The sequence below is a fragment of the Lethenteron reissneri genome, chromosome 53, assembly GCF_015708825.2.
Source record: "Lethenteron reissneri isolate LAM-NWPU_2019-01 chromosome 53, ASM1570882v1, whole genome shotgun sequence".
NCBI lineage: Eukaryota > Metazoa > Chordata > Hyperoartia > Petromyzontiformes > Petromyzontidae > Lethenteron > Lethenteron reissneri.
In genome coordinates this window covers 7,072,715-7,099,475 of record NC_083831.1, presented here as the reverse complement: position 1 = coordinate 7,099,475, position 26,761 = coordinate 7,072,715, and the positions used below count along the sequence as shown (strand labels likewise).

General features: G+C 51.2%; 1 protein-coding gene across 1 annotated transcript in view; it reads left to right on the top strand.

The window, feature by feature from the left end:
• LOC133356213 (G2/mitotic-specific cyclin-B2-like) overlaps positions 1-21,995 on the top strand; it is a 28,033-nt gene extending 6,038 nt beyond the window's left edge. Inside the window, exons 2-10 of the mRNA XM_061573589.1 lie at positions 3,291-3,443; positions 11,132-11,230; positions 12,099-12,339; positions 12,780-12,955; positions 15,115-15,213; positions 15,438-15,593; positions 16,003-16,161; positions 17,500-17,696; positions 21,803-21,995. Of these exons, the coding sequence (XP_061429573.1) occupies positions 3,291-3,443; positions 11,132-11,230; positions 12,099-12,339; positions 12,780-12,955; positions 15,115-15,213; positions 15,438-15,593; positions 16,003-16,161; positions 17,500-17,696; positions 21,803-21,995 (1,473 nt within the window). The remainder of the gene's footprint in view (positions 1-3,290; positions 3,444-11,131; positions 11,231-12,098; positions 12,340-12,779; positions 12,956-15,114; positions 15,214-15,437; positions 15,594-16,002; positions 16,162-17,499; positions 17,697-21,802) is intronic.
• Positions 21,996-26,761: the final 4,766 nt, after the last annotated feature.

Below are 26,761 nucleotides of genomic sequence, written 5' to 3'. Positions count from 1 at the left end.
GTGCAGTTTCTGCGCAGTGTGGTAGCTACGAGCCAGCATCGTTCTGCATCGTTCTGCAGCTTTGCGGGCGAGGAACCTTCAATATTCAGGAGGGTCCCAAAAAGCCTCGTTATATGCCAGGACAACCACACATGCCGCGGCTATGCCGACTTAACGAGTGTCGTGGTCACACACCAACAATCTGTACCGTTGCTGTACCAAGTGTCGCCAATGGCCTTTAATGATAAGGCACAACATTGCGCAATTACAAATCGTGCGTATTGGGGGGGGGGGGGGGGGCATAAGGATGGCGGTCACACTGTCACAAGAAGATAAACTGTTCTGATGATCATAGGGAACTAAATAATGGTCAATTTAGAGGCAAACCGATTGGAAGAACGAGCTGGTTTGAGCAAAGGGGGTTTCGACCATTCACGAAAATCGGCAAGATTCTTTAAAATACAACCGAATATAAATTCGTGAGAGTTCTTCGTTGTTGGTAAGATTGCGTAAATTAAAAGTGTCCATAATCAACGTTTTTGGGTTTAGATCGCGTTATTTAAATGTGTCGTAACCCTCCACCACCCGACACGGCCAATCAGTCAAAAAGTGTCACGTTGACAAAAGACAAATTAGTTCACTGCTTTAGCCCACCGGTGTGTTGAAGCGCGAAACCACAACATTTACAATTTGAGTACGACGTTTCGCTGGTAATTGCATCCAGCATCATACTATTGGTAGCGAAAGCCTCCTACAACATGTTAAACAAAATATAAATAATTACCATTAAACTTGGCTTTAGCAGGCTATGAAAGGCATTCATTTCAGTGGAAACATGCAGTCATCCAAACTCTGGCACACAAACCTTAAAAAAATACTAGAGAACTTGAAAATCAATTCATAAAAACCAGGATCAGCAACAGCGAAAAGGGACAGTGACACGAAAACAATGTGAGAAGATAAGTCCGACGAGGATTTTCACTCACCAACGCTGTTTCACAGCAAAAACGGAAGACGTTTTTTTTGGAATCCGGATTGGATAAAAAGAAAGGTTTAAATGACACGTGGCAACAGTATAAACCGCTGAAAATTCACCCAAGACAGGCATTAGAAGCGATAGTGAATGATCTTTAGAAAAAAACGATTGGAAGAACTTTAGAAGGCTTTAAAGTGAGACTTCAAATAAATCCGAGCAAAACAAAAGTCAAGTACAAGTAGATTTAACAAAAATATAATCATTGTAGAGACAACTGCAAAAACTACCAGAATATTACATATCTGGGTCGATCATGGAAGGCAGACTGATCAAAATGAGGAAATAACAAGGAGAGTAAGATCAGGATTGAGTATATTGGTCGCGTACGCTTTCAATAACGGACAAAGGTGCCTGACGAATAACTTTCGCAATGTGTGTGTATTGCCTATCAGGACATAGGGATCTTAAAAAACATGGACAATGACAAATGAGAAGATCTAAAAAGTGCGCCAAGCAAGCGTGGAGGGGAATGCTTGGAATTCCAAGAGAAAGTTCAATGCCGAGACGGCCAAATAAAATTCCCCAAAACACAACACCGAATTTCGATTTAAAGCTTTCGCGACTGCAGGGATTCATCTTCTTGGTTCTTTCGGTAAAGTCACGTAGAAGGAAATAATAAAATAATAAAAATTAAACATAATCAAATAATTCACGACGTTTCGGCCACAACGCAAGCAGCCGTCCTCAGGTGAAGAATCTTTAGGAAACGTAAATTGGGCAGGATACGTCTCCATAAAGGGGTTTCGTGGGCAGTAGATGCCAAGATCACCGTGCAAGTTAGTTGGTAGGGACGTGTGCAGGTTGTGAGATGATACATCGAGGTCATCCAGCAGCGGATAAATCGTTGACGCAGCACGGCCACGCAAAACGCACTCTTGCACGGCGCAGTAACAGTGGTCACACGCCACGCACGCTCACAAACAACAATTATGATTGTAAATGGAGATTCTGTTTAACAAACCGCTACGATGGCAATGACACACAAGCACATCCTGTATACGTGCAACCGTTATAACGCACGCACGCGCGCAGAAAAACAAGAATTAGGGTATGACAGTGTTTAAGCAAGCAGAATAACCCCAACAATAACAACAATACAGATGACCAAACCCACCCCGGTAGTGCTCGATCTCGTCAGATACCAACAACCAAATTTTTTTTAATTTTTTTATCAGGTCCAGAGCTATGCAGCTCTTTTTTCAGAAGTGACTTGGCCACAGATATAGCTCAGCCAAGTGGCTTATCATGTGGAAACTTAGAGCAGGTAGCCAAATACACTCTTGACGAGTCTCAATGTGCTTGGGAAAAAACCGGAGGAACCCGGGAGAAAACTCCACGCGACCACGGGGAGAAAGACACACGCAAACTCCAAATATATACAGCAGCAGCAGGCGTCAGGGTCAGACCCACGACCTCTTGTATACCAGGCGAGGTAGTTAACATCTCGCACAGATTGGAAGCCAAGCAGAGGACTGGGCCTGCAAATTTCTGGAGGGGCGACTACCAACACACACACACACAGGTTGTTATCTACAGGCTGCTGGGGGGGCCTAACGTTATCAACAGAAGGTAGAAAAACAATTCCATTATTGTACTGCACTTACATATATGCTCCCGGCGTCTATTGCACCCCCGGCTCCAGCAATACACGAGAACCGGTGATATGGGGTTCCTCCCTTCACTACTATACCCAAACACCACTTGTATACAATACACACTAGTATACACACATACACTTCTATATAAACTAAAATATACCACTGCTATACGCTACGCGCACTGACCAGCGTGGTGAAGTATGGTCGAAACGCCCCCCACAGGCAAGGCGGGTTGGGTGTGCCGGGAGAAGGCCCTAGTGCAGTGGTTGACAACACAAAGTGCCGTTCTAGAGGGTAAACAAAACAATCAATAACAACACAACAAAGCGTGTAGGTTTAGCAAAGCACAGAGGAGGACCCCACCCACAAGATCGCTCTCTCACCACCACCCTCCCACCCAACCACACACCACACACTCACAACCCACGCCGTGACGTGAGCCCCTCGACAGACTAACAAGCAACTTAGAAGAAGTCACGCACGGAGGGAGAGTCTCAACGTCCCTCGCGATGTGGATATTTAAACTCTCTCTAAGCCAGAGGGCCCGGCACCAAGTAGGCCTCAGGCTTATTTTGTAACCGCGGGCAGTGGGAGGCTGTGTAGAGGCGAGGCTACCGCGTCCGCCTTTGTGTCTCTCCTCTCTCCGCTCTCTCTCTCGCTCATCTCTCTCCTGCAAGCTCCTCGTCGACCCGCACCGAGCGACGCGGGCACAAGACGACGACGACGAGAAGGTGGACGAGGTGGACGAAGCTGAGTTCGGAGATGTAACAGGAGGGCCGCCTCCGCGCCCTCGCGGAGCCGAGATCTCGCGAGACTTCGCGCCTCCTCTCGCGAGATTTATACCCCTCCCCCCCTTCCCCCACGCACGCCGCCACGGACTTATGCTAATTCACGCGCGCGCGTCACGTGGGCTCATTTGAATATGCTATTCTTTCTAGACTTGAAGCTTTCCTGACTGCAAGGAATCATATTCTTAGGTGTTTTCGGTAAAGTCACGTAGGTAAAACATCAAAATTAATAAAATAATCACGACGTTTCGGAGGCAACACGGAGACTTGTGTTGCCTCCGAAACGTCGTGATCTTTATTTTTATTTTATTATTTTATTAATTTTGATGTTTTACCTACGTGACTTTACCGAAAACACCTAAGAATATGCTATTCTTTGTTTTTTTCGGTAAAGTCACGTATATAAAGATAAAAGAATAAATTAAATAATAGCATACGACGTTTCGATTGCAACACAAGCAATCATCATCAGGTGTAATGAAATAGCGATATAGAATCTAACCAGAAAACTACAGACAGACATATAAGCAGACAGATATCACCAAGATACATAGAGATATCACGAAGATACATTTAATTTATTCTTTTATCTTTATACGTGACTTTACCGAAAAAACCAAAGAATAATTCCTGCAGTCACGAAAGCTCCAAAAATTAAGATTGAATATGCTAATTAGGTGCGATGATGGAGTTTGCCATGCCCGATAACTAGATTTGAAGCTTTCGTGACTGCAAGGATTCATACTCTTAGGTTTTTTTCGGTAAAGTCACGTAGGTAAAAAAAAGAAAAAAAAAATCATTCTTTTATATAAATAATAAAATGATGCATTAATAATCATTATTTTATTTCTATTTTTTTATTTTTACCTACGTGACTTTACCGAAAAAAAAACCGAAGAGTATTTGCCATGCCGTGTTGTTCTATGTTAATGAGGAAGCAGGCTGCGTATGTTGATGTGACTGGCTTACGTTGGATGCAAATGTGGTTAATAATTATTACTTAGAGCCAGATGTTAACTCCTTCGCCGATATGCAGGAGGTCGTAGGTTCGATCCAGACCCTGACTCCTGCGGTATATTAAAGATATTCAAAATCAAAATTGTATATTTGGAGTTTGCGTGTCTCTCTCATCATCACGGTGGCTATGAGACGTTAACTACCTCGCCTGGTATGCAAGAAGTCGTGGGTTCGATCCTGACCCAGACGTCTGCTGCTGTATATTTGGAGTTTGTGTGTCTCTCTCATCATCACGGTGGCTAGGAGATGTTAACTACCTCGCCTGGTGTACAGGAGGTCGTGGGTTCTATCCCGACCCTGATGGCCTGCTGCTGTATATTTGTAGTTTGCATGTCTCTCTCTCTCCCCGTGGTCGCGTGGAGTATTTGGCAGCTGCAAAACATTTACACGTGATGATGATGACAAGCCACTTCGTTGAGCTATCATTTGTGATAGCCAGGGTCGTTTATGAAAAAGAGCTAAATAGTAGCTCTGTGGGGCCTAGACCTGGTAAAAAAAAATGTTTATTTGGTGACCCTGCTGTTACCGCTGCGTTGGCAGTGGTGCACAAGTAATGCTCACAAAATAAACCTATTAACCCAGCCGTCAATGCACATTTTTTTTATATGTGCACTATTTTCGTTCAACTGAGCGATCCTCCGCGAGATGTAACCGAGTCATCCTGGTGCTCGAGTGTTCGTGCGTGTGGGCATTTAATGCGGTACGGGAGGACGTGGAGCTGAGTGGACTTGCCGATGACCGGTACCAGCAGTGTCAAGATCGGCCTCTGTGGAGGAGGTTCGTGAAGGACGCTGCTGCTGCTGCTGCTACTGGGCAGTTGGAGGCAGTCGCCCTCCAGCAACAACAGAGGGCAGAGAGGTGCGACACTCACAACAACGAGGTGGATAAAATACAGCAAGTTGGCAGAATAGGGCGTACAGCTGGTGTGCATCTACCGGTCATCTCAGCCAACCCATGGCACCTGCTGGGTCTATTTCGAAACCTCCTGCACCTAGCCTGGCACAGTAGGGGGGTACAGCTGGTGGTGCATCTACCGGTCATCTCAGCCAGCCCATGGCAACTGCTGGGTCTGTCCCGAGACCTCCTGCACCTAGCCTGGCACAGTAGGGGGGTACAGCTGGTGGTGCATCTACCGGTCATCTCAGCCAGCCCATGGCAACTGCTGGGTCTGTCCCGAGACCTCCTGCACCTAGCCTGCCACAGTAGGGGGGTACAGCTGGTGGTGCATCTACCGGTCATCTCAGCCAACCCATGGCAACTGCTGGGTCTGTCCCGTGACTTCCTGCACCTAGCCTGGCACAGTAGGGGGGTACAGCTGGTGGTGCATCTACCGGTCATCTCAGCCAGCCCATGGCAACTGCTGGGTCTGTCCCGTGACTTCCTGCACCTAGCCTGGCACAGTAGGGGGGTACAGCTGGTGGTGCATCTACCGGTCATCTCAGCCAACCCATGGCAACTGCTGGGTCTGTCCCGGGACTTCCTGCACCTAGCCTGCCACAGTAGGGGGGTACAGCTGGTGGTGCATCTACCGGTCATCTCAGCCAGCCCGTGGCACCTGCTGGGTCTATTTCGAAACCTCCTGCACCTAGCCTGGCACAGTAGGGGGGTACAGCTGGTGGTGCATCTACCGGTCATCTCAGCCAGCCCATGGCACCTGCTGGGTCTGTCCCGAGACCTCCTGCATCTAGCCTGCCACAGTAGGGGGGTACAGCTGGTGGTGCATCTACCGGTCATCTCAGCCAACCCATAGGCAACTGCTGGGTCTGTCCCGAGACCTTCCTGCACCTAGCCTGGCACAGTAGGGGGGTACAGCTGGTGGTGCATCTACCGGTCATCTCAGCCAGCCCATGGCAACTGCTGGGTCTGTCCCGTGACCTCCTGCACCTAGCCTCGCATAGTAGGGGGGTACAGCTGGTGGTGCATCTACCGGTCATCTCAGCCAACCCATGGCAACTGCTGGGTCTGTCCCGTGACCTCCTGCACCTAGCCTGGCACAGTAGGGGGGTACAGCTGGTGGTGCATCTACCGGTCATCTCAGCCAACCCGTGGCACTTGCTGGGTCTGTCCCGAGACCTCCTCCTGTCAGCAGCGAGCCTTCAACACTTCACGTGGCCTCAAAGTGCACCTAGCCTGGCACAGGCGCCGTGCTGACGTCACTTAGTGGCGAATGGTCGGGTATCGGTATTGTGCATTTAAATATCCAGCAGATTTCTCTGTTCCGACTTGCGAACGGGTTTCCAAGGAACGAATTGCGTTCGTAAGTCGATGACTGTGCGTACTCCACCTTACCGTCACCTGCACACAAACTGACTTTAAACAAACTCCATCTCCCAGCGTTTCACCCCTCCTCTCCCCCTTGGCTGTCGCTCCGTTGTTAGTCTCAACCACAGGGCACCGTCCCTTGGTAAGTGCCGCGTCCCAAGGGGCCGTCCATAAATGACGTCACGCGATTTTGGACGATTTTTGACCCCCCCCCCCCCCCTCGTCACACGGCGTCACTAAAAGTCAGACCCCCCCCCCCTCAAATATGACGTCACAAAGCTCTGCCCCCCCCCCCCAATAAAATACAAGCTTCAAATCGCTTTAAACTATTGTCATTGTAATGCGTATTTAATATGCCGCTGCACTCTGATGTTGTAGGAGAAAACATTTATTAAAAAGTCTATTTAATTAAGTAGAACGTGTTGTCTATATTTATTTAAAGTTGCGCATTTTGATGTGACGTCACATTTCTCAACCCCCCCCTCCTCGTCACAAATTTCTGACACCCCCCCCCCCCCAGGTGCGTGACGTCATTTATGGACGGGCCCCCCCAATCCACTCGTTCTTCTTCTCCGTCTCTCATATCAGCGCAATCGCACCACGCATTTTTTCGCTCAACTGTTCGATTTTTTTTCTTCCAATAACCAATATTGCGTTTCTGAACGCACGCCCAAATGGGATAGGAGCCACTGATACGCCAAAAAAAACCCCCGTCTTCTTCTGTAAGATATTAATGTCAAAATAAAATTCCATACCGACAGTGCTGAGCAAACGTGTTACTTTGTTGAGGCTCCACTGCTGTGTGGCGTTATCTTGGCGTGTTCTGGGCACCGTTTTGGTTGACATTTTTGCCGCCTCGCCCAATCTTGATAAAACTCCGACTTAAAACACATTCCTGCGGAGGGAGCTGGTAGAAACGTTGGGTTGCTCGGTCAATGGCCAGGGTCAACGGCGGCGTGGTGTATTCCGCAAATATGCCCGACTGAGGGCGGGCACAAGCCGGCGTGAGTAGGTTAAACGTTGAGTTTTATAAGGGCGCCACGGGGTGACCAGCCCTTCCCCACCCAGCCCCACCCCTCCCACCCTCCCCACCCAGCCCCTCCCCTTCCACCCCACCCTCCCCACCCAGCCCCTCTCCACCCTCCCCACCCAGCCCCACCCTCTCCACCCAGCCCCTCCCTGCACGACGGACGGACGGACACAATAATCCCCTGTGGGCTGGTGTAACCAGGAGGTTCCTACCAGTATAATTTGTCTACATTGGCCTTCAAACGAGTTAAATAGTCCGGCGGTGGACTATCCGTTTGCTTAAACACGTTAATATTATTAATCCTCTGATCGTTTCTGCGTAAATTAAATATCGGCCGTTCTATAGGATTCGGGAGGGGGGGGGTGCGTCAGGCGTACGTACGCATGTGGGTGGGGGGGGCGGTGTAAAGAGTTCGCGTGCGTACAGAGGCAGGGGGAGAAGGGGTCAAGTTTTGACAGATTTTTGCGTACCGACTAAATGGATGGCCCCAAACGCTGCCAGCGTGGTGCTGATCATCAGCCCGATTAACGAATCGCGCTTCACCCACCGGGCCCGGCTTCCGTACCTCGCCTCTATAAAGCGTGGGGTTATGGCCGCCATCATGGCGGCGCCCACCCCCCACCCACGTGGCGAGCACGTGGCGTCCCGTAATAGCAAAAACCAAGACTCGGACGCCCGCCGACCTGAGTTGCACAAATAAATAAATAGCAACACACCGAGGGGGGTGGTTCCGATTGAGGGGAAAGAACCACGGACATCGTCTGGATATGCCATTGGGCCTGTGAAACGCGTTCGCGCGCACGCGGGATCATGGACGCCGTGAATTTCAACGCGGAGTGGTCAAGCGAGCAGACTTATTACAAGGACGGAAAGGTGTGGTGTTGGCCGCGTGTTTGCCCCATGTGCGTGGTGTGTGTGTGTGCACATAGCCTGGCACAAGCGTGACGTCACCGCCACTTAGTGGCGGATGGCGGTTGTTGTTGTGGTTGGGCGGTATAGCGGTTAGCGCGCTAAACTCTCCAATTTCCGATTCCCGATCGCGGGCCAGGATCGGTGACGATTATCTGAACCGGTCCAGGGGCCTCCCCTAAGTCGATTGGACTTAAACGAGATTCCTGGTGCGGTGTGTAAAACTCTGCCGCTTAGGGAGACAAAGGCGGCCGGGCGTGGAATTGAGATGTGTTACTCGCGAACAGCCCTTGCCCCAACACACCGGTGTTGCTGTACTAGTAATGAATTGGCACGTTTACGTGATGAACCCGTACTGATTGGCTGTGGCGGGTGGTGGCGGGTTAAACGACGCTATTAATTGATCTAACCCCAAAAAAAAGCTCTTATTATGATGGCACGTTCTGTTTAAGTGACAAACTTTACTGATTGCCTGTGTTGGGTGGTGGCGAGTTGAACGACACACCTGTTTAAGTGACAAACTTTACTGATTGCCTGTGTCGGGTGGTGGCGGGTTGAACGACGCATTTACGAGATCTAACCCCCAAACAAACCTATATTATGGATATTGGTCGCGAAAGTCTACTACGCGTTAAACAGTTTGTTTAAGGCGATACGGGGGGGGGGAGGGGGGTCTTGGGGTGGTTACGCGAGCGGTGGCGCAGTAGTTAGCGCATGGCAGTGTCGGCGACAAATCCGAGTTCGATTCCCGCTGGCGGGGCCGACGCTGTTGTGTCGACGGTCCGGGCCCCCCCCCCTCTTCAAGGCCGACCCTCGAGCGGTAGATCTCAAGCCTGAGATGAGTTCCTGTACCTGGTCGCGATGCGTGTGGCGTTAACGGGTACCACTGGGCAGACGGAAGGGCAGCCCCCACCTCCCCTCCACGCGTGGTGACGTCTTCAAAGGTAGCCGCTCAACACGGATTTGTTGGTGGTGGTGGCGATGGGGGGATGTTTGTTTTTGTGTGCGCGTGCGTTACCACGTGGGGGAGCGGTGGTGCAGCGGTTAGCGCGCCGCGCTAAGAACTTGGCGACCCGGGTTCGATTCCCGCTCACGGCCAACACCGGTGGCGATTATCTGAACCGGTCGGTCTCCCCTAGGTCGACTCGGCCTCAAATGAGTACCTGGTGCGGTGTGTAGTAAACATTGCCACTGGGGAGACAAAGGCGGCCGGGCGTGGTGTTGGCCACCCACACCCTCTCGTGTGCCGTGCCGGCCTTCATAGGTGCTCGCTAACAGCACTTGCCCCTACAGTCTGTTAAGGCTATACGGGGGCATCTTTGTCTTTGTTACCGCGTGTGCACGAGTGGTGCACGTGCTGCTGGACTGCTGGTTCTGTGACCCCCGGTGCCCATGACTGGACATGTGTGTATAATTATGATTGTGTGTGTGTGTACGTCCGCGTGAATTGGCTTGCGGTCTGTGTGCAGATATGCGAGAGAAGGAAAAAAAACCTCCGGCGTCGTTCCACCGATGTCAAATTTTTTTACGCTTTTATTTTACTCAATTTTAACCCACATCCCAATGTGGTATCGACTGCAAACTTGGTATACGTATGTCATACTGATGACATAAAAATAAAAAAATAAAGTATTTTTAAACATTCATTTTTATATGCTATGTTTCGGCTTGGGTCGAATTGTCCACGCTCAACTAACGTTGGCTGTAAATCACCACGGGCCCCTTACATTGTGGCAAGCCTCGGGGCCACTTCCTGCAGTCGTGGAGTTCTGCCATTACGAGTAGGGTGCATTTCATTAAAGCGTGTTTAAAACAAAGTTTTTAAAATATTACTCATTTTATCATTGCGCACTTCAAAGTGCGCGCATGGTCGGGGTTGTGTTAGTGACGACCACCCACCCCGACGACAGTGGTGGTGGTGGTGGTGCTGTGATGACCGCACTCCAGCGCGCGAAGGGTTTCCCCCCCCCCCCCCCCCCGTCTTGGCCACGGGAGGCAAACAAAAGAGCCCAACATGGGAGCAAGGTTGCATTGTCGCCAGCGGTAGCCAAGTGCCAAGTGCCCGAAACCCACCCCGGTGGTCGGGGTCTTTCAGAGGTCGCAAATGGGTTTTGATTCCTTACCCGTACCCGGCCGCACCAGGGTCGCAAACGGGTACCTGTACCCTACCCGATACCCGGCTTCCCGTACCAGGCCGGGTATCGGGTAGGGTAGGGTACGGGTACCCGATTGCGACCTATGGGATGAAGCCATGTTGCAGGCGCGGGTGGGTTGATTCTAGGAACTTGAATTGTGAGAAGAGACAAGACGTTGGGAAATGAGTGACAAACAGTTACTCACCTGTGACTCACGGCCTACCCGTACCCGGACGCACCAGGGTCGCAAACGGGTACCCGTACCCGGCCGGGTACGAGTAGCCGGGTATCGGGTAGGGTACGGGTATCGGGTACCCGGTTGCGACCTCTGATGTGCACGCGTGTGTGTCGTGGGTAACGGTGCGTTGTGTGTGCAGGGTCAGCGGCGCGTGGCCTTGAGGAGCGTCAGCAACGTTGGCAGCGTCGCAGCGAGGCGACGATGCCAGGACCGGAGACGGCATCCCAAGAAGACGCAGGCACGACACTCGGAACCCCCCCCCCCCACACACACACACACACGTTAACATTTTCCCGTTCCGATGACGTACACGTGTACGTACGTGTACGTCATAAAAACGAAAACCGGAAGAAAAAATTAAATCCGTACCGAGGCTCCCACAAGGCCATGCGCTGGAGGCCATGTTGGCACAGTTTGCGGTCTTGTAAATATTGGATCTCTGCGGTGAGTAAAATGTACTCTTTGGTTCTTTCGGTAAAGTCACGTAGATGAAAAATAATAATAATAAAAATAATAAAATGAAATCTTTTTTTTCTCACCTACGTAACTTTACTGAAAGAACCAAAGAGTATGGATCCTTGCAGTCACGAAAACTTCAAGTCTTGAGTAAAATGTCTTTAAAAAAACAATGGCGCTACGCCTCCCTAAATACAATTTTCACCAAGCCGCTCCCACGTTCCGAGATTCGGCGGTGAACGGGACACCCCACCCTGCAACGTGCAGCCTCAAAACGGGAAAGGGCTAACGGCACTCGCCCCAACAACCTTCTATCCAACTACACCGAGGATCTTTCACGTTTTTTTTCCACTGCACAGCCGACCCATGCCGGGGGGGCTGTGCCCAACCACCCTGGCATGGGTCAAGAGCCTCCAGGTTTTTTTGGATTCCACTACGGAAGCCAATGAATGTGTCTTATATAGCCCTGCCCCTAGCCTGGCCCTGCTTGGCCCCCTCCCTACCGAGCCAAATTCAGAAGTGCTACGAGGCGGACGTATCGCGGTTTGGTTTCGACTCGGTGTGGACAACGACCAACGGGATGACCCCCCCCCCCCGCCTGTTTGCCCCCTCCCCCCACCCCGGACTTTTTTGTTCTTCTCCATCGGCAGCTCTGCACCCCCATGGTGGGGCCCCCACTGCAGGCCGCCGGCAGCAGCGCCGGCAGCGGCGGCGGTGGCGGCAGCGGCGCCGCCTGCGCCCAGGACGCGGGGGCCCCGCCGGCGCCGGCGCGCAAATGCAGCCGCCGTGTGTCGTCCAGCGACGCCCACTCGGCCGTGTCGCGCGACCTCCGACCCCTGCTGCCGCTGCCCACTCCTGCCGCCGTCGCGTCGTCGTCGTCGTCGTCGCAAGGTGGGCGGTGTCCGCCGCTCGCCGCTGATGAACGGCGACACCTCTCGGTGACCTCGTCGACGAGCGTGCACTGTCATCGTCCCTGTGTATCCGTCTGTGTGTCTGTCTGTGTGCGTGCGTGCGCGTGTAGGCGGTGTGGGCCACCCGCTGTCTTACCGTGTGTCCGTGTGCATGCGTCCCCTTGTGTGTCTGTCTATGTGTGTGTCTGTGTGTGTGTGTCTGTGTGTGTGTCTCCGTGTGTGTGTCCGTGTGTGTGTGTCCGTGTGTGTCCGTGTGTGTGTGTCCGTGTGTGTGTGTCCGTGTGTGTGTCCCCGTGTGTGTGTGTCCGTCTGTGTCCCTGTGTGTGTAGGCAGTGTGACCCATCCGCTGTCTTACCGTGTGTGCATGTGTCCCCTTGTGTGTGTGTCCATGTGTGTGTGCGTGTGTGCGTGCGCGTGTAGGCGGTGGGAGCGACCCGCTGGCGCGCATGCAGTTGCTGACGCTCAACGACGCTCGCACGTCGCCAGGCGGGAGGCCCCAGGAGCGCGACCGCCACCGCGAGCTGGCGCTCACGCTGCAGCAGCTGGGCATGTGCTCCGAGGCCAACTACGCCAACGATCTCTACCTCTACATGATGGTGCGCCGCGCCACCCTCGCCACGCTATCGTCAAAAAATAAATCTTGTAACTCAATTTGTACACACTTCCCAATGTGCTGTCGACTGCAAACTGGAAATAGCGATGTCATACTGATGACAACACGATATTCGGTCATAAAAAAAATCCAAAACATTTTTTTTCTTACTTTTTACACGCTTTTATTTAACTTGCTCTGTGTGGTGTCGTATCCAAAAATCTTGTAACTCAATTCGAACCGTATTCCCAATGTCGTATCGACTGCAAACTTCGTATACGTATGCCGTACTGCTGACAATACTATATTCTACCATTAAAAATAAAATGTATATTTTGAAGCAATCTTTTTTATATCATATGTTTCGGCTTGGGTCTAATTGTCCACGCCAAACTGACGTTGGCTGTAAATCACCACGGCCCCTTACGTTGTGGCAAGCTTCGGGGCCACTTCCTGGAGTCGTGGAGTTCTGCCATTACTCGTACGGTGCATTTCATTAAAGCGAGTTAAAAAAAAAGTTTTTTAAAATATTACTTATTTCAGAAGCGCGACCTGGTTATCGCAAACGATCGCTCACCCAGGTGTCTCGTCCGCCGTCGTCATCGTCGTCTCGTGGAAATTTCTGAGCGGCCGAGATAGTCTTCGAGATGCGCGACGTCGATTCTGATCGAGGAGGGGGAAACCAGAGGGCCCGGAGAGAGAAGAAATAAATCCACGCGACCACGGGGTTAGAGAGAGAGAGGGAGACATGCAGACCTGGCTATCTTCTGATGATGCCGGTTGTAATTACTGGCGAAACGTCGTAGTCAGATTGTAAATGTTGTGGCTTTGCTCTCCAACACACCGGTTAGTGCTGTACTAGTATACTACACACTACACTATACACTACACACTAGTCCTGTACTAGTGACAAATTGGCACGTTCTGTTTACGTGACAAACCTTACTAGAGTGGTACCCCGGAGATCGGACTTAATTCGTTCCAGAAGGCCATTCGAACACCGATTTGTTCAAACACCGAATTAATTTTCCCCATAAGAATTAATGTAAATGACATGAATTGGTTCCAGACACAAGAAATCTCTCATTATAAAGCATTTTTTACACGAAGTTTACAGTAATTACATGCATAAAATCATACAAAAAAACAAGAAACAATAAATAAATGGAATAAATGAAATAAAAGAACATTGAACTTCACTTTACCTGTAGTAAGGAGAGTTGATGGCTTGAGTGGAAGGTGGTGAGGAGGAGGAGGTGGTAAAACCTTTGTCTAGGCAAGCGTCATGCACGCTGGCCATACGCGTCTCAGCCGTACAGGTTCTTTCAAGTCGCGATTGCCCGTTCGACCTCCGAATTTCGTTTGGTTTCCGGGGCAAATTTTTTTCGGAAAGATCATTCGAACACAGATTTGTTCGAGTTCTGGTGCGTTCGATCTCCGAGGTTCTACTCTAGTTGGCTGTGTTGGGTGGTGGCGGGTTTTAACGACACATTTACAGTGATACCTCGGTTCACGAACGCTTCTGTTCACGAACAACTCGGTTCACGAACAGAAAAGTTCATAAAAATATGCTCCGGTTCACGAACTCCGCTTCGGTTCACGAACAGGAGCCGCGGCCATTTTAATGCTATTTCCAGGCTGTCACGTGGTCGTGACTTCCTGTAGGAAGATCGTGGAGAGAAGAAGAGACACAGAAAGAAGTACTGTGAGTACTGTGAAGACACTTTAAGTGACTTTTTGCTTTTTGGTGTGCTTTTTAGCACATACAGTACTGTACTACTGTACTGTACTGTACAATACTGTACTTACTGTATTGTACAGTTCACCCGTTTGAGTGCTTACTGAAGTCATCTCAAGCAAGGTTAGTGTTCTTTCTTTATACATTACTATACTGTACAGTACTAATGTGTATTGTAATTTGTTTCATAGTTTTGTGCTTCAGAAACCAAAAAAAAAGGTCAGAACGGATTAACCGGATTTACATTGAACCCTATGGGAAAATGTGCCTCGGTTCACGACCAATTCGGTTCGCGACCAGAGTCAGTTCACGAATTAAGTTCGTGAACCGAGGTATCACTGTATATTTTTAAGCGACCTAACCCAAGCGCCACCTCACCACCATCACCACCCCACCCCCCGCCCCCTCCCCCGCCAACCCTACAGCGGCGCCATCAGCACCAGCAGTTCCGCGTCTCCGACGTCCCCCAGGCGCTGACTCAGCGCATGCGAGGCCTGCTCGTCGACTGGCTCGTGCAGGTGCAGGTGAGCGCACGCGTGACGGGGGCCGGCTGACCGCTGGCGCCCTGCACAGCCGGCACCCGCGCTGACGGCTTTTCCCGGTGGTTCACGACGCATTTGACAGCTTGCGTCCTTTGCGGACTGGCGCACGGGGCAGGTGGTTGCGCGCGACGGCACGGGGACGCGTGAAGGCTGCCCGACCGTGTAACCGCGTGGCTGCGTGCGTGCGCGCGCAACGGTGAGCGCAGGTGTACTTTGAGATGTCGGAGGAGACGCTGTACCTGGCCGTGTACCTGCTCAACGCGTACCTGCGCGTCGCCGAGCTGCACGTCCCCACGCTGCAGCTGCTGGGCATGACGTGCCTCTACGTGGCCTGCAAGGTGGAGGAGAGCTCCGTGCCAGAGGCAAGGCAAACACCCCCCCCCCCCCCCCCCCCCCGTGTAGCTTGCAACAGACTGTTGGGGCAAGTGCTGTTAGCGAGCACCTATGAAGGCCGGTACGGCACACGAGGGGGTGGGGTGGCCAGCACCACGCCCGGCCGCCTTTGTCTCCCCAGTGGCAATGTTTACTACACGCCGCATCAGGTACTCATTTGAGGCCGAGTCGACCTAGGGGAGGCCCATGACCGTTTCAGATAATCGTCACCGGTGTTGGCCGTGAGCGGGAATCTAACCCGGGTCGCCGGGTTCGTAGCAGCTCGCGGCACGGACCCTGCGAGCCGCGACGAATCCCGCGGATAGGCGCGTCGTTGACCCCTGACCCCCGACCCCCTCGGCTGAGCCCCCCACCGCTCCCCGTGTTGACCCCTGGCAGGTGCACATGCTGTGCTACCTGATGGAGCACACCTACCGCAAGGAGCAGCTGCTGCGCATGGAGCGCCTGCTGCTGGAGCGGCTCAAGTTCAGCCTCTACTATGTCCAGCCGCTGCACCTGCTGCAGGTGCTGCTGCATCTGTCGGACGCCTGCCAGGAGGTACGCGCTCAGGCCCGAACCCACGGACACAATGACCCCCCCGAACCCCGACGATCCCCCTGTCCGTCCGTCCGTCCGATCTCACGGCCAACAACCGTTGACACCACGATAATTTCCAAAACCGGTCCTGGCGCCCTCCCCTGAGTCGACTGGGTGAGGTGCGTAAAAACAACGCCTACCGGGGAGACAAAGGCGACCGGGCGCGTAGTGCTGGTCACCCACCCCCCCACACCCTCCTTATGTGCCGTGCCGGCCTTCATAAGTGCTACTCGCTAACGTAATCGGAATCTGTAGTTATACTGAAGGAGGAATCCCATGTCCAGTAGGGGCACGGGGTCAGAACGCATAAAAAGTACAAAAACACGATAGGAGTGCAAAGTCCAAGGTAAACAAACATACAGATACAACTAAACCATCCCCATCCATCCAGGCAAAGCCCACCGAGGTGTTAACTTATTTTTCAGAAGCTGCCTGGCCACCACAAATGATAAGCTCAACAAAGTGACCCCTATCATTTGGACATTTCTAGTGAAAAAATATATCTAAATAATCTCAACAATAGCACTTGCCCCCACAGTCTGCTGAGGCTACACGGCGCCGGCTAGCAAACCGTTGTTGTTGTTCTGACGCTTGAGTGTCGGGAGTCATTTATCTTCGCGCGGTTAAGTTGCTGCTCCGTACGATCCCCCAATCGCGTCGCGCGCCGCTTTCAGATGCACTTCTGCGGCCGTCTGAAACGCTCTTTCCTTCCTGTGGATGTAGATGCCACACTGGTTCTTTACGTTCTGCAAATATAGATACCACTGGTTCTTCACTACACTATACACTACACTATACACTACACTATACACTACTATACACTACACTATACACTACTGTACACTACACTATACACTACACTGTACATTACACTATACACTACTATACGCTACGCTACACACTGTACACTATGCTGTACACTACACTATACACTACTATACACTACACTATACACTCTACACTACTATACACTAGGCTGTACACTACGCTGTACACTACACTATACACTACTATACACTACACTATACACTCTACACTACTATACACTAGGCTGTAGACTACACTATACACTACTATACGCTACGCTACACACTATACACTACGCTGTACACTACGCTGTACACTACACTATACACTACTATACACTACACATTGTGCTCTGTGGAGGCCCGTCGTTAAGCGATTAGTCGTTAACGAGGTCGTCGTCAGGACGGTCTTATAAGTGCCGACCTCTGACCTTGTGATTCCCACCCCTCCCGCACCCCCCACCCACTTCTGACCCCTGACCACACGAGCCAGATCACCTTCCTGTCCACGTACCTGATGGAGCTGTCGCTGAGCGACGTCGACTCGGTGACGTTTGGCGCCATGCAGCTGGCGGCCGGTGCACTGTGCCTGGCGCGGCACGTGACGCTAGAGTACCGGCACGGCGTGATGGGCATCGTCGACGGGGAGACGGCGTGGAACGACACGCTCGGCTACTACTCCTCGTACAGGTGAGGGGGGAGAGAAACACTCGTACAGGTGACGGGAGAGAGAGAAACACTCGTACAGGTGACGGGGAGAGAGAGAAACACTCGTAGAGGTGAGAGAGTGAAACACTCGTAGAGGTGACGGGGAGACAGAGAAACACTCGTAGAGGTGACGGGAGAGAAACACTCGTAGAGGTGACGGGGAGAGAAACACTCGTAGAGGTGACAGGGGGAGAGAGAAACACTCGTAGAGGTGAGAGGGAGAGAAACACTCGTAGAGGTGAGAGAGAGAGAAACACTCGTAGAGGGGAGAGAGAGTGAAACACTCGTAGAGGTGAGAGAGAGAAACACTCGTAGAGGTGAGAGAGAGAGAAACACTCTTAGAGGTGAGAGAGTGAAACACTCGTAGATGAGCGAGTGAAACACTCGTAGATGGGAGAGAGAAACACTCGTAGAGGTGAGAGAGTGAAACACTCGTAGAGGTGAGCGAGTGAAACACTCGTAGAGGTGAGAGAGTGAAACACTCGTAGATGAGCGAGTGAAACACTCGTAGATGGGAGAGAGAAACACTCGTAGAGGTGAGAGAGTGAAACACTCGTAGAGGTGAGCGAGTGAAACACTCGTAGAGGTGAGAGAGTGAAACACTCGTAGATGAGCGAGTGAAACACTCGTAGATGGGAGAGTGAAACACTCGTAGAGGTGAGAGAGTGAAACACTCGTAGAGGTGAGAGAGTGAAACACTCGTAGATGAGCGAGTGAAACACTCGTAGATGGGAGAGAGAAACACTCGTAGAGGTGAGAGAGTGAAACACTCGTAGAGGTGAGCGAGTGAAACACTCGTAGAGGTGAGAGAGTGAAACACTCGTAGATGAGCGAGTGAAACACTCGTAGATGGGAGAGAGAAACACTCGTAGAGGTGAGAGAGTGAAACACTCGTAGAGGTGAGAGAGTGAAACACTCGTAGATGAGCGAGTGAAACACTCGTAGATGGGAGAGTGAAACACTCGTAGAGGTGAGAGAGTGAAACACTCGTAGATGAGCGAGTGAAACACTCGTAGAGGTGAGAGAGTGAAACACTCGTAGATGGGAGAGTGAAACACTCGTAGAGGTGAGAGAGTGAAACACTCGTAGAGGTGAGAGAGTGAAACACTCTTAGAGGTGAGAGAGTGAAACACTCGTAGATGAGCGAGTGAAACACTCGTAGATGGGAGAGTGAAACACTCGTAGAGGTGAGAGAGTGAAACACTCGTAGAGGTGAGCGAGTGAAACACTCGTAGAGGTGAGAGAGTGAAACACTCGTAGATGAGCGAGTGAAACACTCGTAGATGGGAGAGAGAAACACTCGTAGAGGTGAGAGAGTGAAACACTCGTAGAGGTGAGCGAGTGAAACACTCGTAGAGGTGAGAGAGTGAAACACTCGTAGATGAGCGAGTGAAACACTCGTAGATGGGAGAGAGAAACACTCGTAGAGGTGAGAGAGTGAAACACTCGTAGATGAGCGAGTGAAACACTCGTAGATGGGAGAGAGAAACACTCGTAGAGGTGAGAGAGTGAAACACTCGTAGAGGTGAGCGAGTGAAACACTCGTAGAGGTGAGAGAGTGAAACACTCGTAGATGAGCGAGTGAAACACTCGTAGATGGGAGAGAGAAACACTCGTAGAGGTGAGAGAGTGAAACACTCGTAGAGGTGAGCGAGTGAAACACTCGTAGATGAGCGAGTGAAACACTCGTAGAGGTGAGAGAGTGAAACACTCGTAGATGAGCGAGTGAAACACTCGTAGATGGGAGAGAGAAACACTCGTAGAGGTGAGAGAGTGAAACACTCGTAGATGAGCGAGTGAAACACTCGTAGATGGGAGAGAGAAACACTCGTAGAGGTGAGAGAGTGAAACACTCGTAGAGGTGAGCGAGTGAAACACTCGTAGAGGTGAGAGAGTGAAACACTCGTAGATGAGCGAGTGAAACACTCGTAGATGGGAGAGAGAAACACTCGTAGAGGTGAGCGAGTGAAACACTCGTAGAGGTGAGAGACGTATATATCTGTGTGCTTGTTTATTGACACGTGTTTCTATGGCCGCGTTTACAGACATGTCTCCGAGCGTGTCCGTGAAGCCGTGTTTATCGACCCAAGTTTACCTGTGTTCATCACCTGCGTGTGTGTTTGTCGACCCAAGTTTACCTGTGTTCATCACCTGCGTGTGTGTGTTTATGGACACGTGTTTATATACTGTGTGTATATATAATATATACTGTGTGTGTGTGTGCCAGTGTTTATGGATGTGTCTACGATTGTCGCATGTCTGCGTGTGCCAGAGAGCACGTGCTGTGCCTGCTGTGCCTGCTGTGTCTGCTGTGTCTGCTGTGCCTGCTGTGTCTGCTGTACCTGCTGTACCTGCTGTGCCTGATGTGTCTGCTGTGCCTGCTGTGTCTGCTGTGCCTGCTGTGTCTGCTGTGCTTGCTGTGCCTGCTGTGTCTGCTGTGCCTGATGTGCCTGCTGTGCCTGATGTGCCTGCTGTGTCTGCTGTGTCTGCTGTACCTGCTGTACCTGCTGTGTCTGCTGTGCCTGCTGTGCCTGCTGTGTCTGCTGTGTCTGCTGTGCCTGCTGTGTCTGCTGTGCCTGCTGTGTCTGCTGTGCTTGCTGTGCCTGCTGTGCCTGCTGTGCCTGCTGTACCTGCTGTGCCTGCTGTGCCTGCTGTACCTGCTGTGTCTGCTGTGCCTGCTGTGCTTGCTGTACCTGCTGTACCTGCTGTACCTGCTGTGCCTGCTGTACCTGCTGTGCCTGCTGTGCCTGCTGTACCTGCTGTGCCTGCTGTACCTGCTGTGTCTGCTGTGCTTGCTGTGCCTGCTGTACCTGCTGTACCTGCTGTGTCTGCTGTACCTGCTGTGCCTGCTGTGTCTGCTGTACCTGCTGTGCCTGCTGTGTCTGCTGTACCTGCTGTACCTGCTGTGTCTGCTGTGCCTGTACCTGCTGTACCTGCTGTGTCTGCTTACCTGCTGTGCCTGCTGTACCTGCTGTGTCTGCTGTACCTGCTGTGTCTGCTGTGCCTGCTGTACCTGCTGTACCTGCTGTGTCTGCTGTACCTGCTGTGCCTGCTGTGCCTGCTGTGTCTGCTGTACCTGCTGTGCCTGCTGTGTCTGCTGTGCCTGCTGTGTCTGCTGTGTCTGCTGTGTCTGCTGTGCCTGCTGTGCCTGCTGTGCCTGCTGTGTCTGCTGTGCCTGCTGTGTCTGCTGTACCTGCTGTGCCTGCTGTGCCTGCTGTGCCTGCTGTGCCTGCTGTGTCTGCTGTGCCTGCTGTGTCTGCTGTGCCTGCTGTGCTTGCTGTGATTGCTGTACCTGCCGTGCTTGCTGTACCTGCTGTGCCTGCGTGTCGTGGACACGTCTCCAGAGAACGTCTCTCTGTTTCCGTGGCCACTGACCATTACGGTGACCGTGCATCATGTGACCTGTACCTGTGTCTCTCGCTGTGTCATTGGTCACTCTGGCCATACCCCCGTGCATCATGTGACCCGTGCATCACGTGACCTGCTGTGCCTGTGTCTCGCTGTGTCGATGGTCACTCTGGCCATACCCCCGTGCATCATGTGACCTGTGCATCATGTGACCTGCTGTTCCTACTGTGCCTGTCTTTTATGGACGCCTCTCCATAGTGAATCTGACCTTAACGGTGACCTTGCCCGTGCATCATGTGACCTGCTGTACCTACTGTTCCTACTGTGCCTGTCTTTTATGGACACCTCTCCGTAGTGAATCTGACCTTAACGGTGACCTTGCCCGTGCATCATGTGACCTGCTGTACCTACTGTTCCTACTGTGCCTGTCTTTTATGGACACCTCTCCGTAGTGAATCTGACCTTAACGGTGACCTTGCCCGTGCATCATGTGACCTGCTGTACCTACTGTTCCTACTGTGCCTGTCTTTTATGGACACCTCTCCGTAGTGAATCTGACCTTAACGGTGACCTTGCCCGTGCATCATGTGACCTGCTGTACCTACTGTGCCTGCTGTGCCTGTCTTTCACGGACACCTCTCTGTGGAGAGTCTCTCTCTCTCCGTCTCTCCCTCTCCGTGTGTCCGCCGTAACTCCGCCGACCCCGTGCCCCTCCCCCCCGCTCCCACCCACGTGACCAGCGAGCGCCTGCTGTACCGCTGCATGCACCGCATGTCGAGCCTCGTGCTGGCAGCGCAGTCGTCGCGCCTGCGCTCCTCCTACACCAAGTTCTCGGCGCCGGCGTGGCTCGGCGTGAGCCAGTGCCCCGCCCTGGACGCCTCGCGCTTCCTCAAGTTCTGCGCCGTCGACGTCTGCGACGGCGCCCCGCCGTGACGGGGCGGCGTGCGTGGTCTTGCAAGCGGCACCGGCGTTAAACGACGGACGTGGGGGGCGACGAGCGGTGGCGCAGCGGTTAGCGCGCTGCGCCACGACCCCCAGAACTTGTTTCCCCGCTCGCGACCCCGACAGTAGCGGCGGCAAAACTTCTAAACCTCGTCCTGGGCCCCCCCACTAGGTCGACTCGGCCTCAATTGGGTACCCGGTGCAGTGTGTTGGCGGCGGCGTTGGGGCGTGGTGTTGGCCACCCACTCTAGCACTCCCCTCCTGTGCCCTTCCGACTTTTGATGCTTGCCCCGACAATCCGTTAATGGTTATATGGGGGATATTTATATTTGTGTGCGTGCGGTATTTGCTGTGGGGTTTGCACGGTCGTATTTTTACACGCGTGGAGATGCAGTGACGTCTGTAGAACAGACACGTCACGCACGCACACACGCACACATCCAAACAGACGTGCACACGTTTGTCAACACAGATCCACAAACATAACCAACACATCGCCACCATCAAACCATCACAACATCATCGCGGACACACCACCGTTGCCATCATCACACCACTACAACACCATCATCATCGTCGCCATCATCACCACCACCACCATCATTTTCGTTGCATCACCATTACACCATTGTTACGCTACTCACGAACATGCATATCGTCATCATAACACAACCACCAGGTCAGCGTTTCTTTGAAAGCGTTCTAAAGAAGGATAGAGTTTCTTGAGGAAGGCCGCTTGGCAAAAAACATGTTTGCATTCTTTCGCGAGGTCAGCCTCCGTGCAAGAAAGCAGATGCCAGCTGAAATGTCAAGGTCTTGAAGAGCAGCCTGCTAAAGAATTGTCGCACTTTCTACAAACGCAAAGTTGACGAGAATTTGCTTGACTTGGGAGAGACCTCTCGGCCCGAGGCAAGTCGGGGCGAATGTTGAGCACTTTCTCTTGGCGACGGCAAAACAAAAATAACAACCCCTGGCTTTTATTTTGGTGAAGCCGGTGGCGGTGGTGGTGGCGTGTTGGGCCTTCCGAAGGATCTCGTCATTCGCGTCTTGAGAACGTTTTGTCCGCTTACTTGTACGCTTGGCTAATTGCCTTCATTTTGAGCGTCCGTCGCAGTGAAAATTCTGCGTACGAGCGAGAATACGCGCACGGTGCCGCGTTTTTAATATCTGACATGCAGCTGGGCAAGGTCACGATGTTCAAATCATGCCCCCCCCCCCCCCCCCGGGGGTAAATTCGCGTGTTAGTTGACTCGCACCGGAGTGGCGATCCGCCTGCCAGCCATTGCGAGAATTGACGTGGCGGTGGTTCGTTTGAGGACAGACTCAGGGAGGGGGTGGGGGGGGTGCCCACGTCACAAAGGATGTGGAATTTACAAAATAGTTTGGAGACCTGCCTAGCCCAGTTGAGGGCGAGGGTTAATGTCTTTGAAATGAGGAGGGGGGAGCGTAACCCCCCTCCCCCCCCCCACGAAAGTAAACGTGTGCGGAGACTTGACGAGGCTGGTCCCGTGTCTCCGACACTGCAGGGGGTGCAATAGAGGGGTAGAGATTTAAAAAATGACGTTATGGAAAAAAAACGTACGCGGTCATCGTCCACTCCTTTGTCAGCGGGTCACATCGGTGCATCTTCTTGGTTCTTTCGGTAAAGTCACGTAGAAGGGAAGTAATAAAATAATAAAAATAAAACATTAAATAATTCTCACGACGTTTCGGCCACAATGCAAGCAGCCGTCCTCAGGTGAACGGCTGCTTGCGTTGTGGCCGAAACGTCGTGAGAATTTTTTTCTTATGTTTTATTTGTATTATTTTATTACTTCCCTTCTACGTGACTTTACCGAAAGAACCAAGAAGATGATCTCTACATTTGATGGCTATAACATATGTGTCACCTTTAACAAAAAAATATTCCACGAGACGATATTGTTATTTTTGTTTTGTGTGGAGCGTCGTGGGGGTGTGTAGTGGTCAGTCACGGCTAAGATCAGTGGCGAGTGATGTTTGAACCGGTTGCCTGGGCTTGCCTATCCCCCCCCCCGCCCGCCCGCCCATCATTCGCCAAAAGACTGCATCATTAGAAGACCAATCCAGCAGTGAATTAACAGGAGGGCTGAAAATGGATATAAAAATTAATTGTTCAAAGAATTATACTTATGATGTGAATTATGTAAAGAAAGAGGACGAGTTTTAATTGTATGTCTAAGGCACTTCTATTTAAGACTTTGGAAACTTTAGTCGAGTTCGCGTGACGTTCTGTTTATGTGCGTGTGAAGATGGGAGCGGTGGTGCAGCGGTTAGCGCTACGAACCCAGCGAGCCGAGTTCGATTCCCGCTCACGGCCAACACCGGCGACGATTCTATCTGAACCGGTCCTGGGCCTCCCCTAGGGTCGACTCGGCCTCAAACGAGTACCCGGTGTGGTGTTTAAACATCGCCACTGGGGAGACAAAGGCGGTCGGGCGTGGTTGCTGGCCACCCATCCCCCTCGTGTGCCGTGCCGGCCTTCATAGGTGCTCGCTAACAGCACTTGCCCCAACAGTCTATAAAGGCTATACGGGGGGAGGGGGGGATCTTTGTCTATAAAAAATGGGTAACTTTGTTTATGATGCTAATATTTTCCACGTGTTTGCTGCTCTGTCGTGGCCCACATCTCGCGTGTGTCCGTGCTGCCTTGTGTTCGTTTGTTTTGTTACGTGGTGCTGTTCAACACACAATGCGTTTAGTTGTCTTGAGATTATTTTTTTTTTGAGAACGGCGAAATAAAGTGTCAACAATAGTGTCGATTTTTAACCCACCACCACACAGTCAGTCTTCACTCGCTCGCAGAATCATATTTACATTGCAGGAGGAATCTGATGAGCTTTTTTTTTTCTCACAAATGTCCAGTAGGGGCACAGGGTAAGAGCGTTCCAACAACAAACAGTACACAAACACGATATTAGTGCAGAGTACAAGAAAGGTAAACCAATCACCCAAACACAAACAAAGACAATACTAAACCATCCCCATCCTACCAAGCAAAACCCACTCAGGTATTTATTTTTTAGAAGCGACTTGTCTACCGCAAATGATGAGCTCAACAAAGTGGCCCCCATCATATGGACATTCATAATAGAATAAGTATAACCAGTAAAAACAACATTTTTCACTATAAATCCTTTATATGCGTGGCGGCTAGTGTCCTCTCGTCCTCTGGCTTGAGATGGCTACCACCTATGGGTCAGATGATTGTCTGCCAGTATTAAGCAATTGGTAATTAAATATTTAATTTGTTTTCCCTAAACAGTGTAAAATTTTGGAATTTTTTTTTCAAGAACATTAATTGTCTCGCACAACGAGTCTGTGTGCAAAATGTCAGCTCGATTGGATCACGGGAAGTGGGTTAAAAAACGACCGAAAGATTTGCACGGTCGTAAGCAAGCACGCAAGCAAGCAAGCGAACTTAATATAAAGGATTTAAAAATACTCACAATGCATCTATATTTTTTTAAAGACCGGCGTTCCGTTTGTCCGTCAAACTAAATTATGAGAGCCTTTCAGAAGGGCCTGGATCTAAAAGTTATAGAAAGTGGACCCCCCTCCCCCACCACCAGATGTGGGGGTAAAAAGTTGATTCAACAGGGTTCCAAAATGTTGGAGGCATGTAAAGGGTGCTTCCAAAACACATTCCTGCGGAGGGAGCTGGTAGGAACGTTGGGTTGCTCGGTCAATGGCCAGGGTCAACGATGGCGTGGTGTATTCCGCAAATATGCCCGACTGAGGGCGGGCACAAGCCAGCGTGAGTAGGTTAAACGTTGAGTTTTATAAGGGCACCACGGGGTGACCAGCCCCTCTCCACCCAGCCTCACCCAGCCCCTCCCCACCCAGCCCCTCCCTGGGACACAACAATCCCCTGTGGGCTGGTGTAACCAGGAGGTTCCTACCAGTAAAATGGTAACACTTATATGGGACTATCGTTTTAATGGAACGCATAATACACTGAATCACGATAACAAAAGTAATGTTAATGGATTCAAAAAGTCAGTCTCTACTTGTTCGCCATCATTGTCAACGCTACGCCTGGAATCTTCTCCAGAGCCCGGAGGCACATGTGGTGTTGCAAATTCTCCGAAGTGTTCACATTTTTTTGAAGCACCCTGTATACACACCCTACGTATGATAGTGGCAGTAGTATCGACTGGCAGTCGTATCTACTCACTGTTGTAGGATCTACCAACTAGTAGCAGCTAATGGCAGTAGTATCTGCCATTGTCTAGTGGCAGCAGTAGCCACTAATGTAGTATCTACTAACTAGATTGCATGTAGGGTTCATACTCTTAGGCTTTTTCGGTAAACTCTCGTAGGTAAAACATAAAATTATAGAAATAAAATAATAAATCACGACGTTTCGAAGGCAACACAATTCTCCGTCATTAGGTGGGACCGTCACAGCCAGATTTGCTGTATCAAGTGAGTGTCGTAGTAAGCTCACTTGATACAGTAAATCTGGCTGTGACGGTCCCACCTGATGACGGAGACCTGTGTTGCCTCCGAAACGTTGTGATTTATTATTTTATTTCTATTAGAAAATTTTTATATAGTTATTATTACTTATTTTTTCCCCTACGTGACTTTACCGAAAAAACCTAAGAGTATGAATCCTTGCAGTCACGAAAGCTTCAAATCTAGAATGCACACAAACTATACGATAGGGGTAGAGTATGGTTAGGGGTAAGCAAAGGACAACAAAATGAACAAATGTAACCCAAGTTTCGATTTAA